Source organism: Corythoichthys intestinalis, chromosome 21 (genome assembly GCF_030265065.1).
Source record: "Corythoichthys intestinalis isolate RoL2023-P3 chromosome 21, ASM3026506v1, whole genome shotgun sequence".
NCBI lineage: Eukaryota > Metazoa > Chordata > Actinopteri > Syngnathiformes > Syngnathidae > Corythoichthys > Corythoichthys intestinalis.
Window position 1 is genome coordinate 15,227,428 of NC_080415.1, and position 21,707 is coordinate 15,249,134.

A 21,707-nucleotide genomic window follows, 5' to 3' on the forward strand; every position below is an offset into this window, starting at 1 on the left:
ACAGACGTCTTTGGACAGACTTTTTACGGGGAAAAGGGAACCTGACGAGCCAGAAGATGTGCCTACAACCTCGAAGAAAACAAAATTTATGCTACTTCCCAATCACTAAAGACCCACAAACTGCGAAGGAGTGAATTCGTGACCCGTATGTGAATAAACCAGTGATTCGAGCATGTCTGTGGAGCAGGAATATCAGCTTGTAGAGATCGCAAATCCCGGTGACTTAAACGTACATTTGAGACAACAACTCTACCCAAGTTCTGGGTTAAAGTCATTTCGGAATATCCTGACATCGCTAGGAGCGCGCTGAAAACTGTGCTACAATTTCCAACATCGTGTATTTCTGATGCTAGCTTCTCTCACTCTCCCATCTCGGGACCATCTCGTCTCAACGAAACAAACTTAAGCCTCCCACTGACTCAGCGGGTGAGTTGTATTTTTTCCCTGCACTTAACACGACGGGGCTAAAAACAAATGCTATTTTATATTTGCTGTATTTTTCTGCCGCACGTTGCCGGTGTTCTGACAAAGTTGGCATGCACGTAACGTTAAAAAGGCGTGAATTTAGCGATTCCAAAGTACACACTACAAACTTTCTTTAAAGAAAGGAATATTAACTTACGTTTGCCATGTTAGGTGCACACAACAACTGCACGTAGCCCTCTCACTTAACGACTTTGCCGTGTCGTTAAGCATTAATTTACGCCATTTCCGTGTTGCGCGTGTATGTTTATGATGTAATTAGTTTTTTAGGACCATTGGATAACATTGAGAGTCCAACTGAATATAAAAGAGGTCTTTTTTCACCGCCACAAAAGCTTTGGGAGCAAAATTTTTATAAGGATGCATAATTTGACAGGACACCGGTCCGTGAAAAAAAGACTCAAATCACACCGGTCCGTGGTGCAAAAAAGGTTGGGGGACCCCTGCTTTAGACCACATAATTGTAACAGTCTCTCTGTTTTGACCCTCATCAGTTCCAGCAAATCGGAAAGCTTGATTTCCATTCTGCAGTTCATAAATTCTTTTAAATGATGTGTTTCAGTTTGGGGAAAAAACTACAAGGCTCCCCGCGCTGGCCTTGACCTGTTCAACCATGTCAAGGGGGGGGCAGTTGGAGAAACATGCCAGGCAACGAAAGTCCAGCACAGGGCAGGAAGCTCAGCGAGTAAAAATGTGTATGAGTAGGTTATACGAGTCCCTTAATGCTACTTTTTATTCCAAAACAGCTTTCCGATCTCATCAGTGTGATGAAGTGACATGTATTCCAACTATGTGTTTTGCTTGTGCATGGAAATGTTTACAGCTTAAGCCAAAATCAGAGTTGACTACATCCTGCAGTTTTCTTGAAGAAACACGAGCTGGTGTCAATACGTATTTAGCTGTTTGGGTCGAATACCTCAAATGCCTGGAAACGTGTTTATTTTCGTGAGTCATGCGCTCATTTGCTCATATCCGCAAAGCTAGCATCACCTGATGTTGGACGCTTGTTTATGGAGGAAATGATTCACGAGTGAGAAACAGGACATGTAATCAGTCGCAGGTATTTTCTGGCGTTTTTGACGTTTTCATCAGTCATTGCGGAGAAGGTTGTTGGCAGCTATTTCTGTAGGCCTCTTCACGTTGCCTTTTCGGTTTGCGAGTATGTTCCGACGCTGAATCACATCTGTGGTACAGCGTAGCTTTATCAGGAAACATGAAGGCGGAGGAGGATCAGTCTCCTCAGATCTTCTTCCAAGTGGTTTCGCCCGCAGTGTTGCTCGTTTCATCTATGTTTTTTTACTGCGCCGCATGTGGATGTTCCGCCAATGCTGCCAATGCACCAACAAAACCACAACATCACGCCCAACATGATGCCGTGTCAAATTGAAAATTGATCGTAAATCTGAAACAAGTTGGTGTTCTATCCCTAAAGGACAAACTTAATATCCGCCAATTTAAACACAAAGAAAGGTGGTGCTTCGCTTCAGCCTGTCTTTGACGTTTTAGTAGCATTCTTTCCCAAGTGCTTCTTTGGAATTGTTGGGAACAGTGTGGCCTATTTGTGCCTGCCTGCATATTTTTGCGCTCTTTCCGTAATACCCAGAGATGCTGCCCAAACTCCTTATAAGGTGCAATGTTCGTTGAGGCCTGGTTCTGGGCCTGGCGCTGGCCAAAAAAATAAAGGTCTTCCAAGAATAGGTGCCACTACTGTAATTGGTTGTTGACGAATTTTACTTTTAATCCCTAAAGGCCTCTTCAGGTCTAACCAGTAGTTTACTGAAGGAAGAACTAGGGTTTACCACAGGTTGATTGCCAGTCGACTCAACAGTGAACAGCAGCGCAATGTTAAGTCACAGTTCTGGAGTTGACATGGAGTAAGCGCTCTAGATAGCTATTATTATCATTTTACTAGACAAGCAAATAGAGGAGTGCGAAATTTCAGATTCTTAGATTATTTTCGATTCAGCCGTAGAAGATTCGAGAATGATTCACAAACATCCAAATTCTGATCAATAAAAATACAAAGTAAAGCGGAACTAAAACACAGTCAGCGCGGTCTTTGAGATGCAATGAGGATCGGACCGAGAGTAAACATCATCCTCAACTCATGCCGCTAAATAAAAAAAAAACAATAATGCTGCGGCTGACAGCCGCTACACACCACGCCCTTATAATGCTACGATAGATATCACAGGTATATAGAACTAGATGCGAAATGACAGACTCGCCGGTGTTACTAAGAAGCCTCATCTTAAAGCTTCTCTGAAAGGCTCTTGTAGTGAACCTTCCCAGCGAACCTGAATCGATCTTTAAATGATCAAACCGTTTTAAAACTTTCACATGTCGAAAGTAGACAGAAGGAAAATAATGGAATAACGGGAGCAATTTTTTACAACTTTAAGGGTTGATTCACAACATTAAATTAATTAAATGTAGCTTAAAGCTGCTGATACAGAATGGGGACTTAAGTATTTTATTTACTGTTCTGAACTGTTAACTTGATACTGAAATAGTTTATATAAGCCTGAAAGGATTTTTGTACAATTTTTGTCACTAATGTACTAAACATTAGGGGGGTGCATCAATTATCGATTTATAATTAAATCGTAATCGAATCGTTAGGTGCCCCAAGATTCCCACCTGTACAAGCTAAGGAGATAGCTATGAGCATCATTTAGGAGTAGAATCTAAGGTAATGAAACTGTTGAACTAGAGCGAGAACTAAGATCTCTGTTAGCATCACTTGAGAATGTAATCTACTGGTGCATGATAATTATCGGTCCGATAATAGGAATTATGACGTCATCCCGATAAATCCAATAACATTTATAATAGGACCAATAATATGTACTGTTCTGGCTTTGCAGTTTACACAATAGTATGGAAAATCAGTTGACCATTTGCGGGGCATTGCTCCCACCTGCTGGTGAGAATAATTCAATGCACCTATTTTTTGTTCCAGTAGTTTGGTTCAATCACTTACACATTGCGGTGTCTAGCTGTAGCATTGACAGTCGTGAATGCTTTCTGTTACGTTTCCGCCTCGGAAATACAGTATATGTAAGTATTTTATGTTTACTATTACATATGGATGTGCAAAATATGTTTACATCTGTGGTGAAGGGTCATATGTACAGAACTTCATAAGTTGTGTTATAGAAGGCAGTCAATGCTTTAGTAGCTCATGCTATACATATAATAGTTGTGTATATAAGTGGATTGTGCAGTTTGTTGTATATTGAGTAGAGGTGTGCAAAATTTCCGATTCTTAGATTATTCGCGATTCGGCCGTGGAAGATTCGAGAACGATTCACAAACATCCAAATTCCGATTATTGAAATATGCCAAGTAAAGCGGAAGTACAACCCACTCAGCGCGCCGCGCGGTCTTCGGGACGGAACGGACCGGGAGTAGCTAAACATCATGCTTCTCATTAACCGGCCCCTCGGGTAATGCCAACGCTCAAATCACGGCTCTAGCTCAATTCATGCCACGAGATAAAAAAAAAACACAACAACATACCTGACTGCTGCCGAAAAGCTGCTACAAGTACAGCTACATAATGTTACGGTAGATATCATTTATATAGGACTAGATGCAATCTAGACTCGGTAGCGGTAACAGTACATCTGAAAAAAGCTAGATGCGCGCGTTAGTAAACAGCCGCCATCTTAAAGCAGTAAACTTCCCTGCAATGCTGTTGTAGCGAACCTTCCAAACAAACCTAATTAACTTTTTATCTAAAATACTCCTAAATCGGTAAAATATTGACTTGAATCTATCTTTCAAATAGTTTTAAAACTTTCACATGTGAAAAGTAGACAAAAGGGAAATTATGGAATAATGGGAGCAATTTTAGCAACTTTAACGGTTGATTCACAACATTAAATTAATTGAATGTAGTTTAAAGCTGCTGATACAGAATAGGGACTGGAGTTTTTTTATTTAATGTTATTTTTGTATATTTTTTTACTGCTATATGTTAACTTGATACTGAAATAGTAGTTTGGTTTAGCCTGAGAGTATTTTTGAACAATTTTGGAACTAATGTACAAAACTTTATTTATTAAAAAAAAAAAAAAAAAAAAAAAAAAAGGAGGGGGGTGCTTCAATAATCGTTTTATAATCGAATCGGAGCCTCTGAATCGTAATCGAATCGTTAGGTGCCCAAAGATTCCCAGCTCTAATATTGAGTATTGAATATGTGTATTTTTCTCTTGTACTTTAACAATATTAAGACGAGTGTCTTCCCATAAAAGCAAGAAAAGACCAAGCCTTGTGGTTTATGGAAGTGCATTCATTCTTAGCTGGCTGTTGGCAAGTGCAGAAGCGAAATGTACTATTTTGTTCATGTCATTATGAAAAATCTGATGAGATCAAAGGCAAATCTATGTTGAATCCACCACTATTTTTTTTAACCTCCAGGTGTTCAAAAACTCAGGTTATACATTTAAAAAATATATTTATTATCGGTTATCTGTATCGGCTTTGAGGAGCAGGAAGTTATCGATATCGTTTTAAAAAAAATAGATATCGTGCACCCCTAATGTAATCTAAAGTGCAGTATATCGTTTTGAACATGTACAGTATGTTTTTAACAGGACCTAGATCGACGACAACTGGAGAAAGATAAACCCTCCTTTAAGGAGTGTAGATCTGAACACGCCTTTTCATTTAATCTTATAAATTTCTCATAAGAGCGTGCTGCTTATTGACATTCACAAGCGGCGGAGGGTAAAAAGTCAGGTGGTACTGTTAAAAAGCAGACCTTGCATTCACAGCTTTCAAACATACCTTTTAGCTGCCTTGCTAATTGCTTAAGGCTGCACATGATCATCCTGTTGTGCAACCAGATGTTGGTGCCTGCACCAGCACACCTCTGACACGGAACAATGCAAATTGCGCAAAGTGTTTGAAATGTTCGCAGTGCCAGATATACACGCACATCTGACTTTGGGAGCCAGTTGAGAGCCAGGGCATGTACAGCCGAAAGTCCCTGTAAAGAAAACCTAAAGTCATATGTCGGAATGGCAAGGATCGCTAGATTAGGTTGTATCTACATGACTCACTTAAGATTATGCATGTTCGGGAATTCAGGATAGAATGAATTTATATATATTTTTTTACTATGCTGTTTTCATTCAGAAGAGACCAATGCAAGGCTTTAAATGGGATGTTCACTGAGGAAAGTGGCCACTGAGTCATCAGTAAGTTGCAGCTACAATACTCAGCAACTGGAAGAATCACATCGGAGAAAGGCATAAAAGTAGACACCAATTGAAATGCAATCAAGTTTAATCTCATTTCTCATCACTGGTTGGTTTACACCTCGATAAGGGCTAATAAAATCTGTATGTAGTTAAACCACAGAATGCCATTTTTTTCATTCAAACTGCGGTTGCAACCATATTTGTCACAATCTATAACCGTGTTACATTGCCATGGCGTTGCTGTCCGACTGAAGCGACAGGGCAACTGGTTATGTCACACCCTGGCTTCTGCCAAAAGGTGCTCATAATGCTCTGAAAAGGTGCAAGCGAGCAAGGTTTCTGCATCTGCAAAGGGGAAGCTTCACCATGGGTGGCCTAGAAATTGACAGTGCGTTGCTGCCACAGAGACACTCTGCTTGTCATTAGCGTCTGTTGAATTAAACACCGCGGGGGCCAGATTATTCTCGCATGCTGGTTTGGTTGACTTACTGATCCTATAATGGAAAAAAAACAAGCTGAAAATAACCACACATACCGTTAGTGTTAGTCTGCTTGTACTTACATGCTCAATTAGAACCTTTTGCACACTAGCCTGGGAGATCTGCCATTCAATGGGAATGTCAGACCCACCCGCATCCACTAACTCATCCGTTCAGTAATTTAAATAGGGCTTTTGGATGTGACTGTATCTTTGATGAAACAAACCCATAGCAATTGGTCCCATAGCATTGACAGTATAAACAGGCTTCCCGCAGGGTCTTAAAAAGTTTTAAAAGCATTGAATTTATGTATTTGGAAATAATACATTAAAAGTCTTAAAAAAGTATTGAATTTTCAAATATGGGTCTTCAAATTTATGATGTACAGTAGGTAACTTCTCAGTGTCTCATTTCTCCTTGTACTGTCCTCGCCAAGATGTTATAGCTCAGTCCTGGCTATACAGCGAGCTAAACTCCCAAATGACAATGCAAGACATTGGTATGAATTGCTAACTTTATTCCGCCGTTGATCTTAACATCATCACTTGCACAGCTACTACAATCGGACATTATACTGTCGAGTGGGGTCGCCAAGAAATTCATTGGGGGGAGCCTTGGCCAGGCCTGGCCACCCCCTGGTGGCACCATTGTTCCAAATCGTACAAATAAATGGCAGCTCATGTCAATAAGACAGAGATGTATTCAGCGCCTGATGCTAATACGTCGGTACCTGAGAATTATCAGAATTTTTAGTTTTGTATGAAATTTTATTTGGGCAATTCATTATGTATTTGTTTATTTGCCTATACCTTATAATCTGGAGACAGATTTGTTGTTTAAATACATTTAACCTATTTGAAGTTTAGTTTCAGTCCCTCCCAACGCAATTTGATTGACAGACCATTCCTTTGGTTAAAAGCATAATGGAAAAGGCAAGCGAAATAGAAACATCATTGACAAAAATTGTCCGTTTTTTTTCCTTTAATGACAAAAGTGAAGGTCAATAAATATACTTTTTATTTATTAATTTATTTCTCTTTATTTATTCATGTTTTTTATTTTGGCACTCCTGTGATTCCATACGTCCTGTCATAACTGCCACACACAGTTTGATTTTTAAAAATTTTTTATTTAATCACAACAATGATGAATTTTACAAGTCAAAAGACAGTTTGTAATAACATTCAAACGGCGTGCTGGCTCCTCCATTAATTGTCTTCTTCTTTGGTTGTAAATAGAACGCGTGTGGAACCTGACCCTGTTGTGGCCGTCACTGTCTGTCTCATCAAGATAGATTTTTTTTTAAATCCTTCTTTGACGATAGTTTCGTCTTCTTTTCAAAACACTCCTCCAGTGTTGTTTGCCTTTTTTTCCCCGATCGTTCTCCACATTTTTCTCAAATTCTCACGGATCTTCACAAGATCTCTCCAACTTCCGTTTCCTGACTATTTTTCTTCACTTCCTTTCTTGGCCCGAGATGAGTTCTTACAAAATGCGCTACTGCCCTCCAGTGGCCAGTTTTATTGCTTTAAAATGAGTTTTGAGCATTGTGCATTGCAATTTAGGTGCAACAGAACCTAGAGATGCCTCTTGTAAAAAAAAAAAAAAAACTAACCAAAAAAAAAAAAAAAAAACGTAAAAGACGTATAAATACATTTTTGGGACACTGAAACAATAAAAATAACGTATTTATACGTTTTTGGGAAAAAATGAGTTGAGATGGTGGCGGGGATCCCCCAAGGGGGTGTGCCTAGGGCAAGTGAGTGAGGGCACATTTAAAACGCGATTGAAACGCAGCCTAAGTCACATAAGTGTAAGATTCAACCCTTCAAAAAAAAAAAAGAAAAAGGTCAAATCAGGGTTTTAGACTGGTTAGTCTCTAGTCCTAAAATTGGCGATTTAGGTCTAGCTTGATATTTAGAAATCAGGAGAGTAATGGGTACGATACAACCTTGTGGCGTACAGGCCCGAGAGCATAAAATCTTTTATTGTAGAGCCTAGGCACAAAAGATAAAATCTTTTATTGTAGAGCCTAGGCACAAAAGAGTCTTGTTTTTTGGAAAGCCGGGCCTAGTAGCACAAATTTTCATTGGTAAATTTGAACCTGGTAACCAGACACCCTTTGGGTAGAGGATTTCCAGGGAATTAAGAGTAGCTAAAACCGAAGATCAATGTTCTGGGAACATTTAGTTGACTCCTTCCTAAGAAGAGCACATGTCCGACGAGCAAGGGCCTTAGGGTTGTTTGGAAAGGGTGCCATTTAATGTCTGAGGTCCAGCCAGTCTTACTCCCACAGGCCATCTTCCTACTTGGCTGGTTTATGGAAGTACTATCTATTTTGAAGATTATCTGAATAGCTCGCAGACAAACAATGAAGATGTGAGGATTTACTGCCGCCAGGGTTAAATCTCCAGTTTTCCTGCGTGGAAGTCTTGTAAAAGATCAGAGTGCTACAAGCATCCCATTTTGGGCTTATTGTGCCTCAGCTGCTTTGTAGCAGGCACTCAACTCCCGCTGACCTCGTTCTTTGCCAGAGAACCAAAAAACTAGGACTGCTGCCAGCAGATAAGTTGGATAAGTTACCTAACAGATTTTAGTGTTAAAACTGGGGCCCATTGAAAGATAAGAAGATAAGCAATATTTGTGTTAGTCCAAATAGAATGAGTAGTATGTACCAGAGTATTGTGTGCTAATGTGAATTTTAGTGTGAGATGTTTGGCAACGGGCTTGCATAATACAGCATATGTCAGCACATCAACTTGAAATTTTGCTGTCACAACTGATAAATGGAAGTCCGCTTGAAGTTCAGTTTGCGAGAAGGGCTTGGTCGAGCTAGAATGAGAACCTGACAGTACATTTATATGCAGCGTGCCTTTCACTTTTGAGGGCGGCGGGTATGTTCGACCGCTCGTTGCTGGTGTTTATTGTGGTTCTGTGTACTGATTGCAGCCACATGTTGGTGCAACAACATTGCTGAGAATGCGTAGGTTGCAACTTGATTGACACCCAGCTCGTGTTCAAGGTGCATACCAGGGTGAGCCACTAGATGTCAAAATACGACTCTAGTCAAGACGGACACTCCGTGTAGTGCAAAGACTCAACATGTGTTTTTACAAGAAACTTGGAAACATTTTACAGTCTTGGACTTGCAGAATGTTCACGTAAATCACCTCTGTGGATCAACCTAATGGCCATGATGCATCATGGCAAAAAATGAATTGAATATACAACCCCAATTCCAATGAAATTGAGACGGTGTGCTAAACATGAATAAAAACAATACAATGCAGGGCTACATTGGAGTTTAACAATCCCGAAATTGCTTCATGTCATGACAGATTGAATTTTTTCACATTTTTTGTCAAGAAAAACCATAACAAATATCTATTTGAAATATTTTATTAGCCAGGCTAATGTCATAGTTCTCAGATACGGAACATGTACGTAAAATGCGTAGTTGATTACTGCTACTTATATCTCATATTCCTTTTTCTTTTCTTTATTTGGCCCAAATATGTACTACATTACCACAACAATAATAGTCCGTCTGTTAACGGACCCTTGTCTGTTGACAAATCTTTTCTTAATGAAGCTAATGCTAACGCGAATGATATGCTAAGGCGACGAGTTACATTCAGCATCTGATGATCACTCAGCACAGACCTTTAAAGGCTAAAGCAGCATTGCACATTTTCTCTTGGCAAGATAAAAAAAACAAATCTTACAGTGTTTCCAAACAAGCAAGATAGAGCAGAGCCTTGCTTGAGACACATCCTACTGGTCTTATGTTATGTTCTAGGTCTTCCAAGCCACGTTTTCAGCTCGTCATGAAAAAAATTGTTCGTTGATGAAATATTTTTGTCATCGTCAATGTTGAGGAAAACAACACTGGTAGCTTGTAGTTGTTTTACGGCCGTTATGGAAAAATATTTTTCCCAGACTGTTCTTACAAAAAGCTGGAGACGTACAATTAAAGAAACTGGTGATAAATTAAGATTAAGAGAGTGTTCATAACTTTTGTTCTGCTGCTGTTTAATTCAGTAATTAATTAAGAGTTGCGTTAATAATTGTCTCCAGTTTTGTTTTAGATCCACAAATGTGATTTATAACTCTGCCATGACAACGATAACAATTCTCAGTTTTGGCATTGTAATATTGTGACTGTAGATCATTTTGACCTCACATTCGTTGCATAAATAGTGAGTGTGAGAAGCAGCTCTCATTGCTTAATTTATGGACCCAAAGCAGCTTTTTCTTTAACTAAAATGTAAGTTGCACTCTGCCATCAGCTGCAGCGCTCTAGGCTTTCTTCCAATGTGGTGAGCATCTGATTGTTATTTCACTGCCACGCTGATTAAAAAAACAAAACGCTCGGCAGGGCCTGGGGGCTCGGCGAAGGAAGCCATAAAGGTCCAAATGGAGATTGTGACTGACGTCTGTCGCGAGATGTTAATCAGAAGCGCTCCATCCCTGCTTGGCAACACTTCACACGACATACGCAGCATCTCCTCCTCGCTGTTAAACAACACATGGGAAACATCGAGTCATGGTCATATGTGTTCTGTTAATACAATGTCGAATACCTGCATGTGTTTATGGGCCAAGAAATCAAATCGCATGGCAAATATGAGGTTGTCAACCCCTTAATCCATTCTAATATTTGAAGTATTTACAAAGCACATTTCAAGTCTGCATCAAATATACATGTATGACCATGTGTTATTGTGTATGTGTATTATACTGCACCCTGATCGCCAAGGTGCACACAGTACAAAGAGCAGCACAATTCCTATTGAGATATCATAAAGCACAAATTGTAAAATTCTTTGGTTTCTATTTAGAGTGAGGAAAATAAGCATATGTACACCCTGCAATTTTGCTAGTTCTCAGACTTAAATTATGGGAGGGTTTGAAATTTTCATGGTAGGTGCTTGTCCACTGTGAGAGACAATCTAAAGAAAAAAAAATACAGAAATCACAGTGTATATAGCTGCAAATAAGATTCGAACACCTGACTACTGGCTAGAATTATGAGCCTCAAAGACCTGTTAGTCGCCTTTAAAAAGTTCCAACAAATAAGTGGAGTGGAGGTACACTTTTTGAGTATGACTTTTTGACCTGTTTGAGGTGGTTAGCTGCATATAAACACCTGTCCACCCCATACAATCGGGAAGACTCCAATTACTAACAGGGTCGAGACCAAAGAGCTGCCCAAAGACACCAGAGACAGAATTGTAGACCTCCACAAGGTTGGAAAGGTTAAGGAACAATTGCTAAGCAGCTTGGTGATATAAGATCCACCACTGGTGCAATTACTAGAAAATGAATGACTCCAAATATACTTGTCAATCTCCCTCGGACTGTGGCTTAATGCAAGATCTACCTCGTGGGGTCTCAATGATCCGAAGAAAGGTGAGGAAACAACACGGAACTACACGACAGGAGTTGGCCAATAACCTGAAAAGAGTTAGGACCAATGTTTCCAAGGTTACTGTTGGTAATACACTTAGACGTCATGGTTTAAAAACAGGCATGGAACGGAAGGTTCCCCTGCTTAAACAGGCACATGTCCTGGCCCGTTTTAAGTTTGCCAATGACCATTTGGATGATCCAGAGGAGTCATGGGAGAAACTCATGTGGTCATATGAGATTAAAGTGTTTGGAGGAAGAAGAATGATGAGTACCATCCCAAGAACACCATCCCTACTGTGAACATAGGGGTGGTAGCATCATGTTATGGGTGTGTTTTTCTGCACATGGGACTGGACGACTACACTGTATTAAGAAGAGGATAACCTGGGCAATGTATTGTGAGATTTTGGGGAATAACCTCCTTTCCTCAGATCATTGAAAATGGGTCGTGGCTGGGTCTTCCAACATGACAATGACCTAAAGCAGACAGCCAGAATTACCAAGGAGTGGCTTCGTAAAAAGCATATCAAGGTCCTGGAGGGGTCTAGCCAGTCTCCAGATGCAAACCCAACAGAGAATCTTTGAAGGAAGCTCAAACTCCGCGTTTCTCAGTGACACCCCAGAAACCTGATCGATCTAGAGAAGATTTGTGTGGCTCAGTGGTGCAAAATCCCTGCTGCAGTCTGGCAAACCCGGTGAAAAGCTACAGGAAACGTATGACCTCTGCAATTGTCATCAAAGGCTACTGTACCAAAATTTGACAATGATTTTCTCTGGTGTTGAAACACTTACAGTGCCTTGCAAAAGTATTCGGCCCCCTTGAATCTTGCAACCTTTCGCCACATTTCAGGCTTCAAACATAAAGATATGAAATTAAATTTTTTTGTCAAGAATCAACAACAAGTGGGACACAATCGTGAAGTGGAACAACATTTATTGGATAATTTAAACTTTTTTAACAAATAAAAAACTGACAAGTGGGGCGTGCAATATTATTCGGCCCCTTTACTTTCAGTGCAGCAAACTCACTCCAGAAGTTCAGTGAGGATCTCTGAATGATCCAATGTTGTCCTAAATGACCGATGATGATAAATAGAATCCACCTGGGTGTAATCAAGTCTCCGTATAAATGCACCTGGCCTGTGATAGTCTCAGGGTTCTGTTTAAAGTGCAGAGAGCATTATGAAAACCAAGGAACACACCAGGCAGGTCCGAGATACTGTTGTGGAGAAGTTTAAAGCCGGATTTGGATACAAAAAGATTTCCCAAGCTTTAAACATCTCAAGGAGCACTGTGCAAGCCATCATATTGAAATGGAAGGAGCATCAGACCACTGCAAATCTACCAAGACCCGGCCGTCCTTCCAAACTTTCTTCTCAAACAAGGAGAAAACTGATCAGAGATGCAGCCAAGAGGCCCGTGATCACTCTGGATGAACTGCAGAGATCTACAGCTGAGGTGGGAGAGTCTGTCCATAGAACAACAATCAGTCGTATACTGCACAAATCTGGCCTTTATGGAAGAGTGGCAAGAAGAAAGCCATTTCTCAAAGATATCCATAAAAAGTCTCGTTTAAAGTTTGCCACAAGCCACCTGGGAGACACACCAAACATGTGGAAGAAGGTGCTCTGGTCAGATGAAACCAAAATTGAACTTTTTGGCCACAATGCAAAACGATATGTTTGGCGTAAAAGTAACACAGCTCATCACCCTGAACACACCATCCCCACTGTCAAACATGGTGGTGGCAGCATCATGGTTTGGGCCTGCTTTTCTTCAGCAGGGACAGGGAAGATGGTTAAAATTGACGGGAAGATGGATGCAGCCAAATACAGGAACATTCTGGAAGAAAACATGTTGGTATCTGCACAAGACCTGAGACTGAGACGGAGATTTATCTTCCAACAGGACAATGATCCAAAACATAAAGCCAAATCTACAATGGAATGGTTAAAAAATAAAAGTATCCAGGTGTTAGAATGGCCAAGTCAAAGTCCAGACCTGAATCCAATCGAGAATCTGTGGAAAGAGCTGAAGACTGCTGTTCACAAACACTCTCCATCCAACCTCACTGAGCTCGAGCTGTTTTGCAAGGAAGAATGGGCAAGAATGTCAGTCTCTCGATGTGCAAAACTGATAGAAACATACCCCAAGCGACTTGCAGATGTAATTGGAGCAAAAGGTGGCTCTACAAAGTATTAACGCAAGGGGGCGGAATAATATTGCACGCCCCACTTTTCAGTTTTTTATTTGTTAAAAAAGTTTAAATTATTCAATAAATTTTGTTCCACTTCACGATTGTGTCCCACTTGTTGTTGATTCTTGACAAAAAATTAAAATTTTATATCTTTATGTTTGAAGCCTGAAATGTGGCGAAAGGTTGCAAGATTCAAGGGGGCCGAATACTTTTGCAAGGCACTGTATTTGCACCAGTATAATACAAATACATAAAAAAAAAAAATCATAGACTGTGATTTATGGATTTTTTTTTTTTAGATTGTCTCTCAGAGTGGACAAGCACCTACCGTGAAAATTTCAAACCCCTCTATCATTTCTAAATGGCGAGAACTTCAAAAATCAAAATCGTAGGGTGTTCAAATACTTATTTTCCTCAATATACATATTTTTTCATAAGTTGCACTGGAGTATAAATTGCACCAGCAAAAATTGCACAAATTAAGGGGAAAAGCAATGTAGCAATTACACTATAAAAAAAAAAAAAAGAATAATAAATCGGAAATGAAAACGTTTTTTATAGTCACCTTAACTTATAGAGACAGACAAAAGGAGGTAATAGTAGACATATTGTCGAGCCCGTTCACTCATATGCGCGCCACGCTCGTATTTTTCTATCATCCATCATTTCCTTCTTAATTTCAATGGTAAGATTTTGCCTTTTCTCACCGGCAGCATTAACCTTCTTCGGACCCATGTTGGTTTCTCTCACAAGAAAATCCGATTTGCGTCTGTCTTACAGGAAAACAATGAAATTGCGACACTATCATAAATCATCGTATTTCTAGCATGTCATATGTTGACACAAATGATTATCGATCGTATGTCGATGCGATCATATGTGAAGGTACATCTGTATAGTCATTTAAATAGGAGAAGAGTAATGAGTTTTGTGCTATCTGTGAGGTCATGAAACGAAATCAAACTCGCCAAAGTAGTCCTGTATTCTGCGGTAATATGATCTGTTGCCACTTTGTCTTTATCAGTGCACGAGGCATGAATGATGTAATTGGCTGATCAAATTCTGTAATTGTTTGACATCAAAGTAAGCGTTGCAAGTGGTGCACATTTTGTTTTGGAGTTTTCCACTTGTTTTTTGATTTGTATTTGAATTTTCATAGTCACTAAAAGAAGTGGAGGAACTTTGCAGTGGTTGCCAGGAAAATTATTTTGCCGTCATCTGGATTAAAATTCACGTAATCGGTCTTTTTGTTACTGTAAACCCGTGATTAATAGTAGAGAACAAATTCCACTTGTATGTGTCCACTAGTTGCCACTCATAGCGTTGTTTTCTATGAAACGGGTCTCAAAAAAACATGAACTTTTTTGATGGCTTATTTGTTGTGCCATAAGATTTGTTATATGCCTTGAACAGTGGCCTTCCTGTTTCTTCCTGTAGAAGGCGGTGTTTCCTTAGTCACTGCTGACATCTTTATCCAAGAATCGTTCACCTTGTTTTGCACTTAGTTTGAGGATAAAAGGCCAAACTATCAATCAAAACAAGTCACTTGGACCCGAGAAAGGCCAGCAGTTATTGTTCTGAGCTCTCAGGGAGCAGAAGTGGACCTGTGCAGGCTCACTTTTGCTGGCTATGTCATCCGCATCCTTGATTTTTATGTGTGACAAATCAAAGAGCGGCAGGAGCGCAGAGAAATAAAAAAAGGCCGAGACGAGCGGGACGGCCGTGTCTCCGGGGTAATTGCGAGGACGACGAAATGTCATCCCGATGTTAAACGGAGTCTGTGGGGATAGCGTGGAGGAGATCTTAATTTGGAATGCTTCCCTTTTCTCTGAGGAGCCTCTATCTGTCAGCACTCGTCAAAGCATTGACATGCTGATCATGCCAAAGAGGCTGTCCATCAACAATGTCTAATTTGAACCAGATCCACAAGTGGCGGTGCCCTTGTCCTGTGTATTTGGTACCTAGGCTTTTCATGATAACACACCTAACTCAATCTAGCAATTAATATAATCTCAAATTAGGCAGAATCAGGATTTATTTAATAACATGGAATGAGTAGCAAGTTTTGCTCTGACCAATCAATAAGAGGATTGAAAAATGCTGACTTTATTGAAGCTGGCAGACGATAAAAATCATTGGTTAAGGAAACTTATCATTGGTTAAAGAACAGTTTATTTTATGCTTGTATAGAAAAAAATCTTGGTTAAGGAATTGAAAAAAAAAATGCAGAACTTCATTTTTCTGATTTGCAATAGTGGATGAAAATGTAGATTAAAGGGCAGTAAGTATATCAAGGAAGTGGTCACCCGACATTGTGGCAGGTATTACCAATGTCTGTACTATTTTAGCCAATCGAATGCAAGTACCTAAGATTGCCTGTCCGTCCCTGTGATGTCAGTAATACCCATTATTGTGGACATCACAAAATGGTTGCACTCATATGTCAAATTTTCTGTTGAAACATGATCAGGTTTCTAAGAAATTTCCAATTTGCATACAGGTAGTCCCCGCGTTACAACTTAACCGACTTACGTGATTTCAACTTTACGTTGCCGGCGTGTCATCTGCCATTGTTTTTTTTTTTTTTTTTCCCCATTGTAGTTGCTCATACAGTACTTTATTGTAGCTCACAGTATCTTATATTTTACTTTATTTTATTAATATGACTGTTCTGCCCTTTGGCGAAATATGTGTATGATTATAATGTTGAATTTTGTTTGGTGATGCATGCTTTTGTTTTGACGCTGGAAGCGTAGCACAGGTAGTACTTCCGCACGTGAGCAAAGGTGGGTCGTAACATGTTACATGTAATCTGTTGCATTTACTTGAGTAACTTTTTGAGAAAAATGTACTTCTAAGATTAGTTTTATTAAGCCATAATTTTAACTTTTAATTGAGTGGATTTGTGAAGAAAAAAACGCTCCTCTTGTTCCGCTACTTTGGGCTACATGAGTCGTTACATTTTTCCTCTTTATTCTACAGTATAGATTTATTGTTGTTTTGCCTGAGTAGCTCTACCAATTACACCAATGAGACGTCGCAACAATAATCATATGACTCCATTACACCAATCTGACGCAATCTTGCTGTTCTATGACCACGACAGCCTGTTCAATATTTAAAGCACCGTAAAAATGGAAGTATTTGACACAGAGCGCTGATATAAACCTCTCTTCCAGTTTTTATTTGGCACCAATTGACCACGGAAAACCGGAGATATGATCCTTTTAATTTCATATTAGTAACTCTGAAGGAACTATTAACTATTCAAAGTAGGAACTATTTTCTCCACTGGAGGGCACTCATGCTCTTTTGACGAATAATGCTTCATTTCTGTTTTTTTATTTTTCTCTCGCCGGAATTCAATGATTTTTCAAATTTTTTTTTTTTTTTTGCGCTTAATGTGGTTATGTAATGGTTTAATGTACAGTATAATTATAACAACAGTTCGTATAGATTGTGCTGAGAGAAAAAAAAAATACCATCGTTAAAAAAATTCTAACAAAAATGAGCACTTACTTGCAATGTTACTGATTACTTGAATATTCTTTTCAATGGATGCTTTTTTACATGTACTTGAATACATTTTTTGGATGACTACTTTGTTTTACTTAAGTAATTTTACTTTAAAGTAACGCTACTCTTACTTGAGTAAAATTTTTGCCCACTCTACCCACCTCTACCCATGATCCTTTTAATTTCAAAATAGTAATTACGAAGGAACTCTTCACTATTCATACTCAGAACTATTTTCTCCACCAGAGGGCATTCATGCTCTTTGGATGAATAATACTTCATTTATGTATTTTTTTTCTCTCGTCTAAATTGTATTTCTTTGGCTTAATGTGGTTATGTAATGGGTTATTGTACGGTATCATTATAACAACAGTCCATATAGATATTTTTGTGCTCAGAAAAAAAAATCTCAAAATATAAGCAGTTACTCACAATGTTACTCATTACTTGAGTATTCAATTCACCAAATACTTTTTTTTACTTGTACTTGAGTACATTTTTTTTGGACGACTACTTTTACTTTTATTATTATTATAAAGCAACACTACTCTTACGTGAGTAAAATTTTTGGCTACTCTCCTCTGCATCAGTCATGGTATTTTAAAAATAAAAGCAAATATAATTTATATACATAAAGAAGAAAAACAAAAATGAATGCAATTGATTGAGGAGTAGTGATTGTCTCCATGGACTCGACCCTTTCACTGATCTAAACTGGATGCATTGAAGCGGAAAAGGCCTCGCTGGCCCTGACCCTGACACAGTTGACTCATTTCCCATCAAACATCTTCAAATGGTTCAAGTACATGTGTTATTTCCTCTTCAGATGTCAAAATAAGATGAGAAAAAGAGCCACTCTGCCTGGATTTTGATGGACTTTGATGCGATGACGCAACAGCGTGGACCACCTAAAGGAAAAACAGTCACCATCATGAAGTCTGAGGCTTGGCTCAGGACACTCCCCCTCAGACTACGTCACCACCTAATTGGCAACCTCCCGCTAGAGGCTTTAAAAGGCGTGAGCATGTCTCAGCCTTCCACAAGAAGCCCAGCCACCACCACGTCCTCCCCCACTTGCCCCACTTCGCTGTCGTCCTCCTGGCTGCATCATGCATGCCGCTCCCCCTCTGCTCCTCAGCCTCCTGCTGCTGCGCGGATGCTGCTGCGCCTCCGCAGCCGCAGCCAAGGCTTGGAGGCAGGTGTCCAACGATGGCACGGAGCTCGTAGCGGACTACACGCACAACAGCAACAGCTATAACAACAGTATGAATAACAACAATAACAACAGGGCCAAAACAGGTGGAAGAACCAGCAACTCTGTCTCCTACAGTAAGTTTCCTCTTTATCATTTTCCTTGTAAAAATGTGAAAGTGAAACATGATGTCTTAAAGTAATAATAAGTAATATTAGTAAATAAGATTAGTTTTTTAAGCATGCATAGAATGCTGGTTTAATTTGTCATAAACTCAACTCTAACCAAGATTAAATTTCTCAAATCAAGGGAAAATATGCATGCTTGTTCTTTCTGTTTCACTGCCAAGACATTTCTTCGAAGCCATTTCATTTGCTTCAAGCATTTCTCCTTCTTAATAAGCTTAAGTTATTATAACATGTTATTCAGAGTTTATTATTGTTAATGCGTAGGTTTAGTTTAAACAATGAAATTACATTTCTAGGAATCGGTTGTTATTTAAAAGTTTTATTTTAGTACTTTACCCCAATTTTAAGCCCTGTTTTTTTCATTGTGTGGAGAGTATCATGGTAGACGCATGGAAAATTTGTCGTGTAAGGATCCGTTCAGTTGAAATTTCAAAAGTGAAAGCAAAAAAAGAAAGACCTCAAATCTTCCTGTACGTAAGTGAAATATTCCCCTTGTTCAATGACACCACAGTGAGATCTTCAAATAGTATTTGCAACTTTAAACACAGGAAATAATGGGGAAAATTTAATAGCATATTTAAGAAGCAGCAACTTTCACATTGCTTCTCAGCTGGTGTGCCACTTGAAATTCTTTATAAAGAATACGTATATCATCAGAGCAGAATCGAATTACAGTTGAATCATGAAAGCAAAAAAAGAAAGACCTCAAATCTTCCTGTACGTAAGTGAAATATTCCCCTTGTTCAATGACACCACAGTGAGATCTTCAAATAGTATTTGCAACTTTAAACCACAGGAAATAATGGGGAAAATTTAATAGCATATTTAAGAAGCAGCAACTTTCACATTGCTTCTCAGCTGGTGTGCCACTTGAAATTCTTTATAAAGAATACGTATATCATCAGAGCAGAATCGAATTACAGTTGAATCATCCGTCTTTTGGTTTTTGATTGCTTTCATTAGTTCACCTCTGTGTCAGGTTCACGCACCTAAATTCCAGTGGTTTCTTGCTTGACACGGGTGCAAGTGGAGCGTAGACGGAGACATCGGAACCTCCTCATTTGTTCATCAGTTTATTGCCCGTCTCGCTTGACACTATTAGTCAAGCTCCGCTGAGGGACTCAAGCCTCTGATTGCACCAATATGTCGGATCTAATAGAAAACACCGGCCTTTTTCTGGCTGTGAATATCCACGAGGGGGCTTTTTTTTTTTTTTTTAATGAATGCAACGCTGCCTTTAAGAATGATTCCCACTTGAGGCTTGGGAAAGAAAATGAACGTTTTGACTGAACGCCTAGGTGTACGAGCTGCGAATATTAGATTAGAGCTTTTGCTTCTCTTATGAGCTTCCCAATATTTTAAGAGTGTTATTGACTATTATCGAAAATTTCTGTGCTTTCTACTGTTGGTCAAATAGGCCCGTTATTTTTATTTTCAGACTCAGCAGATGACAAAAGTGCTTGAGATCTTCATTTTATAAGCCTGTAAAAAGAGAGATAGTGACAGGAATGTGAATTTAGGGAGTCTTAATTTACAACCGCAACAGATTCAGCGAAGCACGGTATTGGTATTTATGGCCTTAAGAGAATCTTGTTTTTTTCCAGGAACAAGAATGATTCATGGTGAATGATTTTTTTTGTACCATCCTAAAGAACTTAAAATACTCTGACTCATCTAGGGGAAGCTTACCTCAGTTTGCTTTTTTGTTTGTTGAGAAATCAATGTTTTTTTATTGGAACACGTTAAATTACGGTAGTACTCTAAACCAGTGTTAATAATAACGGTGTTAGAGTATAACAGCGTTACTAATGGCGTATCTTTTTTCAGTAGTGTGTGATTAACTACTTTTCTCACCTTGGCAATGCCGTTACCATTACTGAGGGGCGCGTTGGTGCATTACTGCAATTTTGTTGAATGACACGCGTTTGACAGACACGGAGTGAGCAGAGCGGGAGTGGGGAGGAGGGAAGGGGGTTGTGACGCCGTTGCAAACGCGATGCTAGATGCCTCTGAGCGTTAGCCTAGCAATAGCATTTAGCATGGCGAGCGTCATCTTAAGCTCTCGGGCAACTTTTTTTTTTTTTTTTTTTTTTTTTTTTTTTTTTTGCATACAGTTAGTGGCAGGTGGCCAATTTGGCCAAAATGTCAGTAGCGTGGCGAGCGTCATCTTAAGCTCTCGGGCAACTTTTTTTTTTTTTTTTTTGCATACAGTTAGTGGCCGTTGGGTCAAAATGGTCCTATATGCATGTGTGATACATCATTGGAAAGCTTAAAATCTCAATTTTCTGGAGGAAGAAAAGTTTTGAACAAAAATTAAAGAATTTTTGTAATCCCTAAACTCTAACTCGAGGTGAGAGCATGAGAGACCATTATTAAAGACTCCATGATTTTAACGAGATACTATCGCTTACCTACCTTGTTTTGATCCAAAAACTCCATGTAGCAGGTCTCACTGAGTGTCAAGACACAGCTGTGAATGGACACAAAATAACTTTTGGGGGAAATATGGTAATATAACGAGGGTCGCAATGCAGAAATCGCAGACATCAAGGAGTGGTCGAGACTTTCTTTTTCAAATATTTACCCTTTTAAATGTTTTATTTCCAATTTTTCCTTGTTTGGATCAATTATTTATCATCTAAAATATTGGGGAAAATGCGACAGTAACACAAAAATACAATTAAGCAATAGTTATGAGGTAGATATCAGTGACCTATTTACAGACACTATTTTTTCATTGTGATGTAATTTGTTTAAAAGTTTAAAATATGCGAGTGAATAATTTTATAGTTTTTTTTTTTTTTTTTTTTAAATATTAGACATCAATTAATGATTCTAAGCCAAAAAATTATAGACATTTCAAATAATAAATATAATCACTTACCTTCTTTTTACGGCTGGGTTGAAACAAAAGCGCTTGTGCAGTGTCCGCAAACGGGGCTCTCCAGGGTAAAATGGGCAAATTAAAAATAGTTCGGGGGCTTAATGGGCCATGAAATTGCTATGGCAACATATAGACATATTGTTCTA

The 21,707-nt window shown here is 39.1% G+C and overlaps 1 protein-coding gene across 7 annotated transcripts in view; it reads left to right on the plus strand.

Annotated features, from left to right (window-relative positions):
* The window catches only part of LOC130910056 (dual specificity protein phosphatase 3-like), a 126,028-nt gene that overhangs the window by 25,340 nt on the left and 78,981 nt on the right, over positions 1-21,707 (plus strand). Inside the window, exon 4 of one of the 7 annotated variants that reach the window (XM_057827093.1) lies at positions 18,124-18,387. The exons of 5 other annotated variants lie outside the window; for them this stretch is intronic. In XM_057827093.1, coding sequence (XP_057683076.1) covers positions 18,124-18,135 — 12 coding nt within the window. In that variant the 3' untranslated portion in view covers positions 18,136-18,387. Of the gene's footprint in view, positions 1-18,123; positions 18,627-21,707 lie in introns of those variants that run through there. One more of the 7 variants, XM_057827094.1, reaches the window with a different exon arrangement.